Source organism: Portunus trituberculatus, chromosome 47, assembly GCF_017591435.1.
Source record: "Portunus trituberculatus isolate SZX2019 chromosome 47, ASM1759143v1, whole genome shotgun sequence".
Classification (NCBI taxonomy): Eukaryota; Metazoa; Arthropoda; class Malacostraca; order Decapoda; family Portunidae; genus Portunus; species Portunus trituberculatus.
The window spans coordinates 4,403,062-4,421,010 of record NC_059301.1 but is presented as its reverse complement, the minus strand read 5'-3'; the positions used below and the strand labels follow the sequence as shown (position 1 = coordinate 4,421,010).

Below are 17,949 nucleotides of genomic sequence, written 5' to 3'. Positions count from 1 at the left end.
CATCCTCCTCTCCTCCATTCCATCATGCCATCAACGTCCAGTCTCTCAAGTAATTAATAACCTTTTCTTTTTTATTCATTTTATTATCATTTTGATAACATTTAGGTAAGTAAAACAATTTAGGGTTTCTATAATTATTTCGTTCATGTCATGCATACATTAAAGGTCTATTTTGAATGGGTTTTATGGACAAAAGTATGATTTTTTTTTTGGTCTGGAACGGATTAATGGTATTTCAATACATTCTTATGGGAAAAATTGATTCAGGGGACGAACAGGATTTAGGAACGAATTATGGTCTTGAGCTGTTTTACTGTACACCATAAGATGGAGAAAGTAGACTGTTTGGAAATAAAAATGTTTGAGAGGATTTTTAAAATTTTATTTTCATTGATGTTTTATTTATGTGAAGCATGGAAAGGTGCTTCCTTGTTGCCACCTCTTTATTTTTCTCTGAAGGCACTTCTTATGATTGGATTATATTTATGAGAAATAGTAGTCTTAATGGGTGTTATGAATTTTATTTGAATATATTTGAGTTCTATCTTGTTTTAGAAGAATAAGAGGTTTGAGTGTACAGAAATAAAAAGCAGGTGAATAAATTCCTCTGAGCTATCAAATCTGGATACAATTCTGGTCTTCCTATCTGTCACATTGCACAGGTATAAAGGTTCACTAATCCATCATTATTTTCAGAGGAGTATATGAACTGGATGTGATGTCACGTGGACCAGACCGTGGCTTCTACCGCCTTGTAGTGAGTGTGGATGCCCCAGATACCAGACTTGTGGGCCACACTGCTGCTCAGCTCACCTTCAAGGTTCTTACAGCCATAGACATCCAGGGTGTGGAGATTGGTACTGCAGACTCTGATCAGTCCACTGCTCCCAACCTAAAAAAGTTAGTTCCTGGATTTTGACACAAGCTTTAGTTTTAATTTTTCCTGCAGGTTTGCAATAATTGTACACCTATGTTTACTTAATCATGCAATCATCTTATTTAGGAATTGCATATCTTTCTCAGAGTTACCTACCCAAATACTCTTGCTGAAGTGCTGGTGGCTGACCAGCATCAGCGTGTCATGCTTCGCTTTGTTGTGCGGGACACTGCTTCAGGGCGCCCCACTGAAGTTCACCAGGCCTTTGTCAAGATCACTCACATAGATTCAAAACGAGAAATCATCTTTGTTGCTGAAACTGATGCCAATGATATTTACAAGTTTGACATTGTAAGTAATATATCTGATATGTTGAAGCTCATATTTGTGATGCAAGAATATTACTTGTAATTATATGTTTTGTGATGATTATTTTGTTTTATAGGATGTAAGCAACAGCATGAAGGAATTTGGAGGAGTAAGTGGAGTTTATTCAGTGGAGCTCATCATTGGGGATGCTTCAATTAGCAACCCAACTTTGTGGCACCTGGCTGATCTCTCACTCACTTTCCCTGAGGCTGCTAGCCCCACCCAGCCCCAAGACTACACCTACAAGGTGAGTAACACAAGGATCATTCTAAAAAAAAAAAAAAAAAAAAAAAAAAAAAAAAATAAATAAATAAATAAATAAATAAATAAATAAATAAATAAAAAGGAAACCAGTTAAGGATAAATAAGAAATGTGGATGCCAAATATTTGTGTTCTTAGAAAGTAAGGTATTCATGTATAAGTGGAAAGTTTTAATGCCTTTTGAGGCTTTGTCATTGAAGGATATAATGCATAGATGTGTAACTGCCCCATTAATATAAAGTCATTTGGCAGTGGGCCATAAGACTACACAATATTTTTATATATTGACTATATTTATTGGTCATGGAGCCAATGGAAAGGTTGCAAATTTAAGGTGATTTCATAACTCCATCACAAGGAAAGGTTTTTGGGGCATACATGGGCAGTAAAAAGGGAAAAAAATTTGAAATCAACCTCATAACCCATACATTTCCAATGATGGTGCAGGCATCATGAATGCTGCCAAGCTTTTAGTTAGTCAGACACATTGAAAAGATCCCAGAATCATCCTCACAATTATTCTTTCTAGCTGGTACAAAGAAATCCTGTTTTCTGTATAATGAGCTAGTAGCAGTATTGTATGTACATTAAGATTGCCCTTGGTTGCAGTATTTTTATATATTTGTTAATAAAGTGACAAGGAAAGCAAATTTCAAGCCAAAAATATTTTGAGTGTTGTTACCATTTGAAATTGTTTGCAAGTTTCTCAAATAAATGTGTACATTTTATTGGTGATACTCCCTTAATTGGAATTACTTTTAGATTGTTCCTTGCTTATGGCTTTGTATAAAGAATCATCCAGTGAAAATTTTAGAGCACATCTTTTATGCTTAGATTCGGCCGGAAATCAAGCACATCTTCCGCAGTCCAGACCAGCGACCGTCCAGTGTGGTATCAAGAACTTTCACTGTGTTGTGTGTGTTGCCATTGCTGATACTGTTGATAGTGGTGAGTTAGAATTTATCATTTTTACATTTATTTTATGTGACCCTGAAATTTAAGTTATATGTGTGATTTTATGGCACCTAGTACATACTCATTAATCAGTTTCTTTTATCAGATCTCCAACTTGATTTTCTCTTCAGTGCATACATAACTACATTATCTTCATCATCCACTCTGCACACAAATACTCTCACATGATTTAGTATACATGGCTGTAGCTTAGACCTTAGCTTTCAGTTCTTATTGTAGGTCGTATTTATTTTCTTCAGAGAATTATCTTTGGTCTTTTTTAATTTGCATCATTCGGCACAACGATAATGTAAAATATTCTTGTCTTTATTTCCGTAATTTTCCTTCCTCTTGAAATACCTACCACAGAGCCATCCTAAACTTGTTAACCATATGAATCATATTTAAATATACCATGCTCCATCTTATGAAGCTCAGTTGTTCCAGTGTTGTAGATACCTGTACAATATGAACATTTATGAAACAACTTCATATTTTCTTATTTCTTTGTGGCAGTTTCTCTTCCTCAGTCATACATTTCTAGATTCAGTGAGCGTCTATATCATTAATTTCATGGATCTTTAACAAGTGTTAATCTGTGTTGCAGTGGGCCAAGCTGGGTGTCAACGTTGCTAACTTCCCAATCACCTTGTCGGCATTTGTTTTCCATGTTGGCCTAGCAGGTAGGTAAAAGCATTAATACATTAATCATGTGATAATGAAAACAAGTAATTAGATTATGAAAAAAAATTCTTATATCTACAATTTCATGCAATATATATATATTTTTTTTTTGGTACATTGCAAAGTTCATTATGACACTGCTACTATTAGGTCTCCTGACGGTATAACCATTATGTTGCTTATGTTTGTTTTTATGATCATGTGTACTTGAAGATGCTGCATATGAAAAAAATATTTTCTTTTGGATCTAAGTTAGTAAAAACTTTGAATTATTTATTGCTAATGAGAGAATTTGGTTTTGTGAAGATATGTTCAAATGGTAAGCAAACTGAAATCACCCAGATGCTAACTATGAAATCTCAAAGTGCTATATCTCTTAAAAAGCACTTGGATTGGTGGTTGAACTTTGCATTGGGAGTAATCATGGAAATAAGAAATGTTTGGTTTTGTTCCTAGGAATGTGTAGTATTATGATATCTAGAGGTCTTATATTAGTGAAAGAATACAATAAAATTATAGAAATTGATTGACGCATCACAGAATTATGATACTCGCCATCACTCAGGACAGGAAGGAACAGATGACTTTTACAGCCAGTAATGGCTTGTATTTATATTCCTCATACATGTAGTATATGCTTTAAGAAAAAATATCTTTTTTAAGATTATTATTACTATTCCACTTTTCAGTTATCCTGGGCTTGTTCTGCTTGTTCTGGCTTCACCTAGACATGTTCACCACTTTGAGGTACCTCTTCATGATTGGCATTGTCACCTTCTTCAGTGGCAATACCATGCTCTCTAGTATTGCTGCCAAAAGGAAGGAGTAAGTAAATGTTGCATTTTATGTGCACTCATTTATTGTTCAAGTAGATTTGGTTTTTGCCATCATGTGATGTTTTGAGGGAAATAAAGTTCACAAAGATCAGGGGTTGTATAAGAAAATTTATCGAAATAGCAGATACAGTCATCATATAGTTACAATATTAGATTGGGACTGTTGTTCACTGATGTGTAGTAATGGATTTAGTTTTATTTCCTCCGTGTATCTGTGAATTAAAAAATTATAAATGGTTATTGATGGATATATCATTGGATCTTCATTTTACATTAAGATAAAGAAAAGGCTAATTTCCAGTTGTTAAATGCTGGAAAAAAACTTACAGCTACTTCATAATTGGTAAAAAAAAAAAAAAAAAAGCTCATGTATCAGACCATTTATCCAGCTTCAAGGAAACAGAAGTAACCAGAAACAGTCCAGTTCTTTAACGTGGTTGAATTTGACATAGCTCTGTGATACAAAGGAGTGCAAAATCAGAAATCTGGTCACCTGTGGTTCGATGGGTGTTTGAATAAATGGTGTGGTACTTACAAAGTAATCACAGTAAAAGTTGAATCACTGCTCAAATAGTAGTAAGGCAATGTTTTCCACAAAAGGTATTTAAGTGTGTAGTTCTTATACCATTAGCTTATGAAAATGGGCATGCAAATCAAGGTGCTAATTATTGTTATTGCACATCATTGAGTTTTTCAGGTTAAATGCATCACTGCTTTAGTAGATGTGAAGACAGTGTGTTGGACAAGGCATGAATGTATTGTCACGTCACAGATTAGTCACCCATTTTTAGAGTTTGTTCCCATGATATATATACATGTGTATATCTTGCTTCCAGAATTGGCTACTAATTTCTAGGTGTATTAAATTTATCTCTTAAACAAGACTGTCTTAGTATTTTTATGAACAATTGTGTTGGCAATCAAAATATTACAATGGAGAGAGAGCTTACCTGCTGTAGAAAGAAGAAAATTATATGATGCATACTGTTGCATTTTACAAATATTTTGTAGTGCATATCTAAAATTAAATAAATATGACATGACAAGACTAAATAATTTAGCAACTGTGAGGAGTAACACTTTGCTTAGACATAATGTAAAGTAGCTTTGGCTAATCTTGTTATAATGCAAACTAACTCACTTTAATTATCTTGAAAGTGATTGTGGAGATTCATCTTTATGGATAGTAGATTTCTTCAGGGTTGTTTTCCAGACTTCTGTCATTTGCTCATATTCCATACCAGTTTCTAAGCTGGTAACTGTGCTAACCACCCTGGTTTAGGAGAGAAGGATCAGGTGAACAATGTTTAAAATTGTTTTGGTAGAGAGGAGTAATTTGCCTCAATATAATTCTAATAACTGAATGTTACACATGTATATATATGGTACCGTATTGTATGTATGTATGTGTTGTCAGTAGAATTTTATTGATGGTTTAATTTATCAGTTTTGATGGTATTCTTTCTGTTTGCATAAAACACGAGTAACTGCCTTCATTCATGCCTGGTAGTTTCTTTAAAATTGTATGAAAAGTGTTTTCTATATTGTAACATAATCATGGTCCACTATAAAAAAAAAAAAAAAAAATATCACACCAAGTAATATTGATGTACAAGCATATTTTGTCGTCACTTTTCACAGACACTGGTCATTGTGGGTTAAACATGAATGCAGTTCATGATAACACATTGAATCATGCTGATTCAATGTGTAAGGAGCCTTTAGTAGTAGCTTTTACAATTTTTCACTAATTTTATGGCTTTACTTGTGGTGAATGAGTAAATATTTTCATTATATGTGTGACTAAGAGTAACAGTTAGCCTCTCTGGGTGCCGGCAGACAGGAGGTGAAGATGGTGTATGGTCCATACTACAATAGGTCTTACAGATTTTCCCAGCTGCAGCAGAAATAACTTGGATTGGGTGTGGCTGAAGGTATTCTGTCACTTGCTCTAAGCCTTGAATTACCCTTATTTGCATTTTGCATGATCTATTTTGACAAAGCTTTTGTAAGTTTGGTTATTTAAATATACAGTGGAGACTCAATATTCAAACTTAATTTGTTCCAAATGGCTGTTCAGGTATCAAAAAGTTTGACTACTGACACCTATAAATCAGGTAATTCGTTTTAACTTTAGCAGAACCTTGTTTACAAAAATTTCAATGGAAGTTTTTTTATAATTTTGATTTTTACTTACCGTAAGTGAAGGCTGGTGATGGATAAAGTAGAAGAGGAGGAGAGAAGGGTGGGGAGGAGGGAGATTATTTGTCAGAGGATGAGGCACCATCCATGAAAACATCTGGTAACTTGTCTCTTGGTGTGATTCCTGTGAACCCACTAGTAGAGAGCTGTGGCTCACTAACAATTGCACTTTCACTAGATTCCTTATTTTCACCACTAATAAGCCTCTTAGGTGCCATTGTAAGTTTCTAGATGAAAACTACATACAAAACACAGGAGAATGTTGTTCTCACGACCACACTGAGAAAACTGGCAGTGGTGAGGAGGGAGAGGCCAGGAGCCTTTGTTTACAAGTTTACAACCACGTGTGCAGACGTTCGAGTACCAGATATTCTTTTGAGTACCAAATTGAATTTTTGCGTTCAAGTATTGAAAAGTTTGACTTCAAAGATGTTTGAGTATTGAGTCTTCACTGTATACCATTATCTATTTGTGAGTCTTTAATTGTTCATGTAGTTTCAAATTTGCATGACAAACATTTGTATCTTCAGTCAATTTCTTCCTAAGCTATGAGATGCTTAAATTTGATTTGTTAAAGTACAGCATCAGTACTTAGAATTTTGACTGTTCATCTTCATTGCATGTATTAACAACCATTTTAAAAGAGGTGTAAATGTTAATTGCATGTTTCCTCTTTTGCTGTCTAGTATATACATAGCCAGTGAAGTACCAAGACAAAGTTAAGTAGTGGTTTTTTGCAGTAACTCCCTAGAATACTGTAGAACATAATGAAATTGAATGAAATTCAGGCTTCAAGTCTCAAAATCTGTATTTCTTGTGTAATTACATTTCTTTTGCAGTACTTACCTGCTTTACTAATGTCATTTATTGTCTCTATGTATTGTGAGTGCTGGTAGTTGACTAATTCTTGTTAGAGAGAAAATAGAAACGTTAGTGTTAATTAAAAAAAAAAAAAAAAAAAAAAAAAAAAAAAAAGCTGGTAGGAGGATTTAAAGAATTATACATTTCACAGAAATTAATTCATACATTATGAGACCATGTATTCAGAAATTACTGTTTTGATTGGACTTAAATTTAAGAACTACAAACATGCTTTAGTCAAAGTTCTTCATAAAATTATTTAAGTTTCTGAGCTCAGTGTTAAGTGCATTTTTTACTCTTAACTCTTATCCTCCAGATGATATGTATGCAAGTGTTTTGTATTTCGTAGAAACTATAGGGACACACTTGCTATCCCACCTACTCATGCCATTCTTGTTAGACTGGTATGATGCCTTGTAATGTGTTAACTCGGCTTGTGTAAGTAATTCCTCTTTGGTATTCAGAAAAATGACCAGGCAGTGTGTGAGAAGGGCCTATTGAACCTGGAGGCTAAGGGTTATCATGTGAGATGCAGTAAATTTCCTAGATTTGTAGGCATTGTTTTCAATCGAGAATGCTGTGTGCTTTGATGGACCATACAGGAGACAGTGAGCATCTCACTGATAACCTTTTCTTAAGTACAGAAGCGACTGAAATGCTTTATAAATAGTTTAAATCCAGATGCATAAATGTATTCAGGAGACTTATCCATGGTTTTGGATTGAACGTCACAAGAATTAAAGAGCTTTTTCTCAACTTGTCACTATTTCTTTTATAATTTTATTATACAGGTCTCGCCATAAGTATTAGACTTCATGGTTTGAGGGTGTGACACTTACAACAAAGAAGCATGGTCCTGTCAGGAGTGAATGATTCTAGGCAAGAGCATCAGCCCCTGCTAGGATGTCATCACATCTCTTGGCTTCACACAACTGACTTGTAGCCTTCTCTTGACAAGCCTCGGGGTATCTTGGAGAGCAGTAACCTGCAGCGACTCCTGCATCCTGGTGTATTATTGCACAATAATATCTTGTCAATTCATTATTTTTGCTAATATGGCTAAAATAAAAGACTATTCCATCAGAGACTTGCACAGATCATGAGCCTCAAGGAAGCATTTGGATTACTGACAGTTGACAGTATTCAGGACTAGTCAAGTGTTGGTGGTGGTTCAGGTAGAAAGGGAATGGTGATATGTTTGAACCTATACAATGGTCTGGACACCACTGGAACTTGCTGTCTTAATGTGTGCAGGCAAGTCTGATGTCAAGGATTTTTCAAAACAATAACAGCATTTGGGGGATCCAGACCATTTTTTAGGTTCCCTTTCTCTCTGAACTGCTATGACCAATGCTTGACTTGTCCTGGATACTGCTAACTCAATTTTGATTGATTTACCAGCACAATGAATTGTCACAAGATGATGATATGCAATAATATGCTAGGGTGAGGAAAAAAGTCACCACAGGTTACTACTCTCCAACACATCCAAAGATGCTCATGGGGAGGCTATGAGACAGGAGTGCAGCTGAGGGATGTGGTGTTGTCCTGGCAGGGACTGATTGCTTTTGGATAAAATGGTTCAGGTTCAGTTTCAAAGACTTCCATTTATCTATTTATTTTTTTAATTTTTTTTTTCCCCATTGTATTGGAGTCCAATACTTGTGACTAGTACCATAGATTATATTTGAGCACAAATAAATATTGCATCTAACAGTATTGGTCAAAAATGGCCTGTTTCACGTATGAGGGTGAGCTTTGCAGAAAATATACAAATCCATATATCCAAGTCTTGTTCCAGTGTCAGCTTGTGCCTCAGATTATTTCCAGTGTGGCCATCCAAATTCTCTTGTTGCTCTCATTTTAGTCGTCTTGTTCTCAGTGGGGCATCAGCATATATTATTTTGCCACTCTCTCCATTGTGGAGAAACTGCCTAGGAAAATCATTATATTGACTGGAATTCTTGACTGTTGCTTTGTTTGACACAATAGTCCATTTTTATAATGCTTGCCAGCAAAACTGTGTACTTTCTTATTAAGTGCCTCTGCTCTTAGCCTTCCCTAGCTGTGAGCTATACATACATTTATTTTTGCATGTACAGAATTCTTGTGATATCTGAAACATGCATGAGGGGGAGGTAATATAATGAGTGATGGAATGCTACAAGTTCAGGCCCAGAACCGATGAAATATGTCAACAAAAAGGCATAAATTGTTACAATATGTTGTTTTGATCTTCAAGGTTCCTGTAGCCTACATGAAATATCACACCACACATGACTGGCAAGACTTTAGTGCCAATTTGGAGAAAAATCCCACAACTACAAGAAGGTGGATGAAGGAACAGATTGTTATGCTGACATAATTCCTTAGTACACCTTAATTTGTAGCACTTGGTGACTAACCATAATAATCTCACTTGTGCATGCAACAGAAAATCAAAAGAATTTTGCACATGTGTTCATTTGTAATAGTTTTTCTATTCATTATTGAAAAGGAACAACAAATATGAGAACACTGAATACAAATATATTGGTCTCTCCTCTCCTCTCCTCTCTTTGACATTCTAAGTTTAAATAGATTGATTATTTCCCTAACTTGAACTGTGGAAGGGTAAGACTGGAATGTGAAATGGAGGCACTTCATAAGAAAACACACATTTTTCCAGTAGTAATTAAAACTCACACAATGCAACATGTGAAAACTCTTGAGTGTTGTTGTATAGTAGTGATTTTTAATGTACAACTTTTCTGTGGTGGATGCAGTGGCCAAGTAATCATCATCAGGTCGGTGACATAGGACAACTAAAATAGCAGGATTGGCTTCAGACCGGTGATTTATAATATGGCAGCAATGACAAATATTCTCTTCTTGTCAGTGTTAAAACTTACACCTGAACTAAGCAAGTTAGGAAAACAGTGATTTTTTACTGAACCAACCACTTGTTCATGACTAAATTCTTATTCAGACAGCTTTATAGACAGGTTTATACAATATGAACAAAAGCAGTATGGGAGATCAGATGATACATAAAAAGAGTAAGTTTGGATTAGCAGCTATTTTAGCACATGAGTCTTTCCACACCAGGGTTCAATAGCAGATCTCTTCTTCTATTTATGTATTCACAAGCATAATTGTGATTTTCTTTTACATGATTCTGTAATGACTTAATTATATTATATTGTCTGATGCATTTAGGTATTTTCTACTCTGATGAAAAGATCAGATCACTGCAATTCAATTGTTGGGGCTTTCTAGATGTTGGATAAGTGGTACCAGGATAAAAGAGAAAATCACTGGTTTAATACAACATGTGTGGATAAACACTTTGTATTAAATGATAACTTCTCCACAGGAATGCATGAACCAGCGATGCAGGCGAGCATAAAGCTCCACTTCTTGCACAAGACCCGAGTGCTGTAATTTCAGTGCTATATCAAGAGCATCAACATTTGGATTCTTTTTGAATTTGAAAGTGACATGGAAATTACCAAAAAATGTCTATGTTGGTATATTTATTGTGGCTTTCCTTAGTTTGCAAGTAAATTATAATTCATGGTGTTGGTACATTATTTTGAAACTGTATTGGAAGTATGAATTTACATAAAATGGAGAGAATGTGTTTATGTGAAGAGTAACCAGTGTACATTTACTTAATAGGAGATTGCTTTGTTTTTCTGAAGGATTCTGATTGTGTTGCAGTGTGTGGTATGAATGGACAACTAAGCTTTATTTCTGAGGCTGTCAGATAAGGAGCTTCATTCCACTAGTTTTCAATGTTATTCAGTATGTCAGCCAATACTTGTTAATGCTGTGAGATGATTTGTTGTAGGGGAAGTGAAGAGACAAAATAAAAAAAATAAAAACTGTGCTATGCAGTTTTCATACCATTTGGCTCATGTCAGATTCATGTTAAATGACCTCCCTCCCTCTCATTGAAACTTGCTTCATATTCAAGACTACTACTACTTGTGTGCTTGATGCAAGACCCTCAACCACAGGCCTAACAGCTCAAATGTGGTCTTGGATGAATTTTTAGAGAATGTAGATTAATTCCAATTACCCAGGAAGAAAATTAATATGCATGAATTAGATGAATGTGAATAACTTATTTTTCATGGAAGGCTTCTACAGTCCAATAGCTAATGCCACTCACCTTCTTCATACAAGTACTCTGAACTTGCTCTGGCAATCATCAGTCAAAGTAGTCTTCAATGTCAATATCTGGATTCAGGAGGTCCTCTCCATACTCTGATAGGTCCATCTGGTTGAGGATTAAGTTTTCAAAAGTCTCCTCCAGGTCTGTTTCTCCAATAAGCACTGCTCCTTGCATTCTGCCCTCCACCATCACACATTTTATGTATTCCATACCTGCAACAAAGTGAATAACACAGTTGCAACATCCTCTACTTGATCTGTATATCAATTAGGCAGTAGTAATTCTCTAACTAATCTTAAAACAGTAAATTTGAAGGTCCTTTTTTTCTTTTATGAGCATTCTGCTTTTATGTGACCAAATTATTTTGAAGATCAGTTAGGTATATGAAAAAAATCATGTGTTAGGACTTATGCATTATATGAAACTAAAACAATTAGAGAAGAAAAGATGAAATAATGGAGATAGTTGAATAAAATATTAAGCAAAATAGAGGGCATGTAAGCAAGCCAGATGAGCAGTGTTAGAAAAGGATGGTTTGAGCATTAATAGGGAATGGAAGAGGATCAACTAAATATCATATCTGATGAGACATTTAAATTTGAAAGAAATGACATGAATGTGAAGAGAGTATTCAGTGTAACATAGAGGACCATGTAGAAAAGGAGGTTGCATTTAATAGGGATGAATGAAGAGCAGTTACGTAACATATGTGAATATAAAATAACATCAAGGGAACTGATAGACAGTTCTTCCTCATCTAGTCTGATCAGGTAATGTGGTCAAATATAGGGAACAAATAGTATTATAATATGTAATAGAGATAAACCAAATCTCTTGTCAAATCCTGATATGGCTAGACCTAGGAATGCTGCACAACTGACTCTTGATCAGAGTTGTTGGTTTTCTCTCTCCTGGAGGCAGAGAAGAGGTGAAGACACAAGTGGAGGTTTGTGGACAAAATTTTAAACATGAGTGCAAGTACTGTATATTCACCGATGCCTTCATGGTCAACTGAGCAGCAGTATTATTCAAAACAATAAGATTAATTCTCAATAATAAAAATTCAAAACTCACTTTCACTCAGTTATGGCAAAACCCGCTGCATAGTAGATTTCTATCAGTACTAACCTCGTGTGTATCGCAGTAAAATTTCATACTTTCCATCCAAACCCTGTCCATTGAAAAGCCCCAAGAGGATAACTTTGTGTCCAAAAAACTTGGTGGCATGGGAGAACAATTCAAAGCAGAAGTCCATGTAGATCTCTTCCCCAGCTTGGGATGACCACATGCACTTAGCTGCATAGGATCCCATCTGCCGTGCTTGAGTCCAAAGACGCATCTGAAAAAAAAAGTGAGATTGGAGACAAGACAATAAAGTTTCATAAGCTTACATGTGTTAATTCCACCAAAATTTGAACATAGATGTTTTGAGCTAACCCATAAAAACATTCTCAGTATTTTTCTCCCTAAAGTGAGACAAAACAGGAAGAACTTTGTAAAGAAACCTGACTTATGAGCCTTTAAAGAAAGATAGAATGATTGATGGGTATAAAGTGTAGTTAGTGTTAAGGGACTTCCCTAAACTGATACTAATTTAAAATAGACTAGAAATTTTCAATGTCAGTTTCTTTCTATGCAAAAAAATTTCAACTTTCTTCAATTGACAAGGCTCAAGCTACTAAATTTCTATATTCCATTCCATCTTCTATCTCAATATTCATATAATTATGGTTACAATTTTGAAGATGCAAATAATTTTTTTTTTCTTTTATCCATACTATTCAGAACATTACAATAATTGTCATTCCTTCTGTCTGCATCACTAATAACTGATATGTTCACTTTTCATCTTTTGAAAACACTAAAAAATTATGGCCTTGCTTTCTCCCATCCTGAAGCTTCAAGATCTCATAAACTACAGCAATTACATTCAGTTTGGGACCTTCATTTAAATTATTGAGGAAAACTTTGAAACTATATATAGACTTAAATTATTTTGTAACCATAAACTGGTCTCCTTTCCATGTTCAGCTTCTTGTATACTAAAATGTCTACCACAATTGTTCTTACTTGAAACCAATGAGGAGCAATTTGCCAGCCTGGTGAGCACACGTCTCCTGCTGCAAAAATGTTCTTTTCTGATGTTCTCATTTTCTCATCGATCAGCAGCCCACCATCTTCACCTAAGGCAAACTTATTCCCTGCAAGATGTCACACATGTAAGGTAATATAAAGCGGTGTTCTACTTAACTTTAAGCATTGCCTGAGGCTGGTAACACCACCCATACTAGACGTCAGCATTTGGAGAAGGCTGGCCGGTTGCTTTTAATTTTCAATTTTCTAGTTAATTTTTTTTTTGTTTAATGGATGCCTTGCTTCAAGTGCAGGAAATGGGCATATAATTTCTATCTATTTAGTTATTGTGAACATACCTGAGGTAACAGCTGAGACATTGGGTGTCACTCCTATTGCTGATACAATGAAATCACAGCCATAAATCTTCCCATTTGTCAGTTCAACATAAACAGGCCACTCTCCTGAGGGAAATGAGAAAAATCAATATATTGGGGTCATGCATCAAGAAACAAAGGTACAGCACTGAGCATAAAAGCCCATAAATGAATCCTGTATTGTCACTACAAAGTCACTGAAATGAAGTTTTCTCACCTTGTAAATCCACTATTTAACATATCAACCTACATCCCTGGCTCACATTCACACAAAAAATAAATTCAGATAGAGCACCTTGTGCATGCATACTCATAACTATTCTCTCATAAAACTCAGTTTTTAAGCTTACAAAGGAAGGACATGATCTTTACAGCCAACTCTGTGAAGGTCAGTTGGGAGGAATACTTGGTTCTCTATCTGTCTATAGCACAAAACTTTCATTTCAAAACTATCCTCCTATGGCTTCTATCCTTCTCTCTCTGGAACTTTATTTCGTGTTTTCTTTCCAAATGTTCTATTGCTGCTGTGGTAGATGGCCACTGTTCTCCTAAATCTATTAACAGTGGTGTTCCTCAGGGTTCTGTCCAGTCACCCACTCTCTTCCTATTATTCATTAATAATCTTCTTAACCAAACTTCTTGCCCTATCCACTCCTAAGCTGATGATACCACCCTACACCTTTTCATGTCTTTTTAGAGATAACCAACCCTTCAGGAAGTCAACAGATTACACAGGAATGCCAGAGAAAGCCTGACTTCAGATCTTTCTAAGATTTTTTATTGGGGCAGAGAAAACTTAGTGGTGTTCAATGCCTCATAAACACAATTCCTCAATCTATCAACTCGACACAACCTTCCAGATGACTATCCCTTCTTCAATGACACTCAACTGTCTCCCTCTTCTACACTGAATATCCTCAGCCTATCCTTTACTCATAATCTAAACTGGAAACTTCACATCTCATCTCTTGCTAAAACAGCTTCTATGAAGTTAGGAGTTTTTGCCAATTTTTCACTGCTAAATCTGTACAAAGGTCTCATCTGCTCATAAATGAAGTACTCTTCGCATGTATGGGGGATTCCACTCACACAATTCTATTAGATATGTTGGAATCAAAAGCTTTTTGCCTCATCAATTCTCCTCCTCTCACTGATGGTCTTCAATCTCTTTCTCACTGCTGGATTTTTCTTATTTACTTATTTATTTATTTTTTTTATGGAAGAGGGAAGACTGCCAAGGGTAACAAAATGTTAGAATAATAAAAAAAAAAAGGCCCACTGGAACTGCAGGTTCCCTAAAAGGTCCGAAAGAGTCATCCAAAAACCAGAGAAAAATGTCTTGACACCTCTCTCTTAAAAGAAGTCAAGTTATAGGAAGATAGAAATACAGAAGCAGGCAGGGAGTTCCAGAGTTCACCAGTGAAAGGTATGAATGATTGAGAATACTGGTTAACTCTTGCAGAATAGGGGTGAGAGGAAGAAGAAAGCAGTGAGGCTGCAGGAGGATGGGAGACATGCAGTTAACAAGACCAGTAGAGCAGTTAGCATGAAAATAGCAATAAAAAATAGAAACAGATGCAACATTTCAGTGGTGAGAAAGATGCTGAAGACAGTCAGTCAGAGGAGGGGAATGTTTTGATTCCACCCTATCTAATAAAGCTGTATGAGTGGAAGCCCCCAAACATACAAAGATACTCCATACAGGGATGGCTAAGGCCCTTGTTCAGAGTTAGCAACTGGAGGGGCGAGAAAAACTGGCGGAGATGCCTAACTTCATAGAAGCTCTTTTAATGAGAGATGAGAAGATATGTGAAGTTTTCAGTTAAGATTATGAGTAAAGGACAGACTGAGGATATTCAGTGTAGAAGTGGGAGACAGTGGAGCGTCATTGAAGAAGAGGGGATAGTTGTCTGGAAGGTTGTGTCGAGTTGATAGATGGAGGAATTAAGTTTTTGAGGCATTGAAAACTACTAAATTTTCTCTACCCCAATCAGAAATCTTAAAAAGATCAGAAGTCAGGCATTCTGTGGCATCCCTGTATGATTTGTTAACTTTCTGAGGGTTTGGTTATCTCTGAAAGGACGTGGAAAGATGTAGGGTGGTATCATCAGCGTAGGAGTGGATAGGGCAAGAAGTTTGGTTAAAAATGTCATTAATGAATAATAGAAAGAAAGTGGGTGATAGGACAGAACCCTGAGGAACACCACCGTTAATAGATTTAGGAGAAGAGCAGTGGCTGTCTACCAGAGCTGCAATTGAATGGTTGGAAAGGAAACCTGAGATAAAGTTGCAGAGAAGGATAAAAACTGTAGGAAGGCAGTTTTGGAATCAAAGCTTTCTTCCAGACTCTATCAAAAGCTTTTGATATGTCTAACGCGACAGCAAAAGTTTCACTGAAGTCTCTAAAAGAGGATGACCAAGACTCAGTAAGGAATACCAGAAGATCACCAGTAGAGCGACCTTGATGGAAGCCATACTGATGATCAGATAGAAGATTGTGAAGTGACAGATATTTAAGAATCTTCCTATTGAGGATTGATACAAAAATTTCAGACAAGCAAGAGATTAAAGCTATAGGATGGTAGTTAGAGGGATTAGAATGGTCATCCTTTTCAGCAGGGCCGGCCCTAGCAAGTGCGGGGCCCAATGCAAAGTCCCAATCAGGGGCCTATCAGTCCAGTGACAGATATTTAAGAATCTTCCTATTGAGGATTGATACAAAAATTTCAGACAAGCAAGAGATTAAAGCTATAGGATGGTAGTTAGAGGGATTAGAATGGTCATCCTTTTCAGCAGGGCCGGCCCTAGCAAGTGCGGGGCCCAATGCAAAGTCCCAATCAGGGGCCTATCAGTCCAGCATTCCTACAGGCCAAATAACAATGCTAATATAGTCATTAATACAGTATGTAAAGCCCTTTTTTTGGTGTTTTAACAATAAACTTCAAACTATTCAAACATGTGCCAATTGTAAAGTAATACTGTTTCATTTCAAAGTATTCAATCCAGTGGTCATAGTTGTGATGAAAAGTACATATTTCACAGACGTATCTTGCGTGATTTGGCAGATGCAAAGTCATCTATGATTTTACTGTAATCCAACTGGCTTGCAACTTCATTTTCAATAGAGAGAATAGTAAGACCATTCAATCTCTCTTGACTCATAGTTGATCTCAAGTACGTTTTTATCAACTTCAACTTTGAGAAACTCCTCTCACCAGAGGCTACAGTAACTGGGATGGTGAGAAGAATTCTCAGAGCTGTCCAGAAATTTGGAAAGTCAACTGCACTTTTCATGTAATGCAGGAAACTAAGGACTTTTAAAGGCTGAGACATTATTTCAGGAGCTAGGAATGTTTTGAGAGTATCCATCTCCTCGGCAAGCATATTGCCATCTATGTCTGAAGTACCATTGGCAGTGAGACTCTTTTCCAGTTCTGCAGAATGTGTTTTCAAATCTGCTTTTGTGAGGTCTTGGAAAGAGTATATGAAACCAAATAAGTCGTTATTAATTAATTGATCAAATCTGGATTCCATGGAAGAAACTGCTTTGTCCAAGATCAAATTGAAACAATTAACTTCAAAGTTGGCTTGGGGAGAATCAACAGGTTCATCCCGACCTTCATAAGCAAACTGACGTTTTCTTCTTATTATTCTGGCTTGTTTGAAAACTGGCTCAGTCTCAAGTTCTTCTGCTAAATCCCTGGCCTCTCCCAAGGCACTTTGAAATCCATCTTTACGTTATTCTGCAGCCATTCCAGGGTCCTTTCCATGGTTGAGACAGCTACAGACAGGTGAACAGCCTCACCTTGGAGTTGCTTACTGACCAGATTCACTTGGAAAAGAATGGCATACCAAAACACAATGGACACAATAAACTTGAAGTCCTTCAGTTCATTGCTTAGTGAAGTAGCCTCACTGCGAGCTTTTGTGTCATTGATGGTCTCAGCTACCTTAACTAAAGCATCATAAATTTCAGGCAATTGATACCTGACAGCCTTGACACTGTTGACAAGGCACTCCCATCTTGTATCACTCAAGAGGTTTTAATGAGAGGCCCTTGATGTGATTGGTAAAGATTGTCCATCTCTGAGTTGAAGCAGAAAACATGACATATATTCTTTGAATAATGCCAAAAAAAGTCATTGCATCAGTTCAGATCTTGGCTAAATCACCCAGCAACAAACTGTAACTGTGGCAAGCACACAGAGAGAAAATAGCTCTGGTATTCATATCCAACAAACGAGCTTGCACACCTGATTTGTAGCCTTTCATGTTAGACCCATTGTCATAGCCCT

General features: G+C 36.2%; 2 protein-coding genes across 11 annotated transcripts in view; one reads left to right on the top strand and one right to left on the bottom strand.

Moving 5' to 3' along the window:
• Positions 1–10,915, top strand: part of LOC123520501 (dolichyl-diphosphooligosaccharide--protein glycosyltransferase subunit 2-like) — a 37,199-nt gene extending 26,284 nt beyond the window's left edge. Inside the window, exons 9-16 of one of the 2 annotated variants that reach the window (XM_045282803.1) lie at positions 697–900; positions 1,024–1,228; positions 1,323–1,493; positions 2,343–2,456; positions 3,070–3,145; positions 3,836–3,971; positions 5,822–5,916; positions 10,401–10,915. In XM_045282803.1, the coding sequence (XP_045138738.1) occupies positions 697–900; positions 1,024–1,228; positions 1,323–1,493; positions 2,343–2,456; positions 3,070–3,145; positions 3,836–3,971; positions 5,822–5,894 (979 nt within the window). In that variant the 3' untranslated portion in view covers positions 5,895–5,916; positions 10,401–10,915. The remainder of the gene's footprint in view (positions 1–696; positions 901–1,023; positions 1,229–1,322; positions 1,494–2,342; positions 2,457–3,069; positions 3,146–3,835; positions 3,972–5,821; positions 5,917–10,400) is intronic. The other variant, XM_045282804.1, reaches the window with a different exon arrangement.
• The window catches only part of LOC123520503 (pyridine nucleotide-disulfide oxidoreductase domain-containing protein 1-like), a 37,684-nt gene continuing 23,805 nt past the window's right edge, over positions 4,071–17,949 (bottom strand). For 4 of the 9 annotated variants that reach the window (XR_006679281.1, XR_006679283.1, XR_006679282.1 and 1 more), the window contains 6 exons: positions 13,637–13,741; positions 13,275–13,405; positions 12,333–12,543; positions 11,202–11,416; positions 5,124–5,255; positions 4,071–4,194 (listed from right to left, as the gene is read on the bottom strand). Coding sequence is in view for 5 of the 9 variants with exons in the window: in XM_045282805.1 (XP_045138740.1) it covers positions 11,241–11,416; positions 12,333–12,543; positions 13,275–13,405; positions 13,637–13,741 (623 nt within the window). In the remaining 4 variants the exon portion in view is untranslated. Of the gene's footprint in view, positions 4,195–5,123; positions 5,256–6,933; positions 7,091–8,024; positions 8,050–8,647; positions 8,980–11,201; positions 11,417–12,332; positions 12,544–13,274; positions 13,406–13,636; positions 13,742–17,949 lie in introns of those variants that run through there. The other 5 variants (XM_045282805.1, XM_045282808.1, XM_045282809.1 and 2 more) reach the window with 5 other exon arrangements.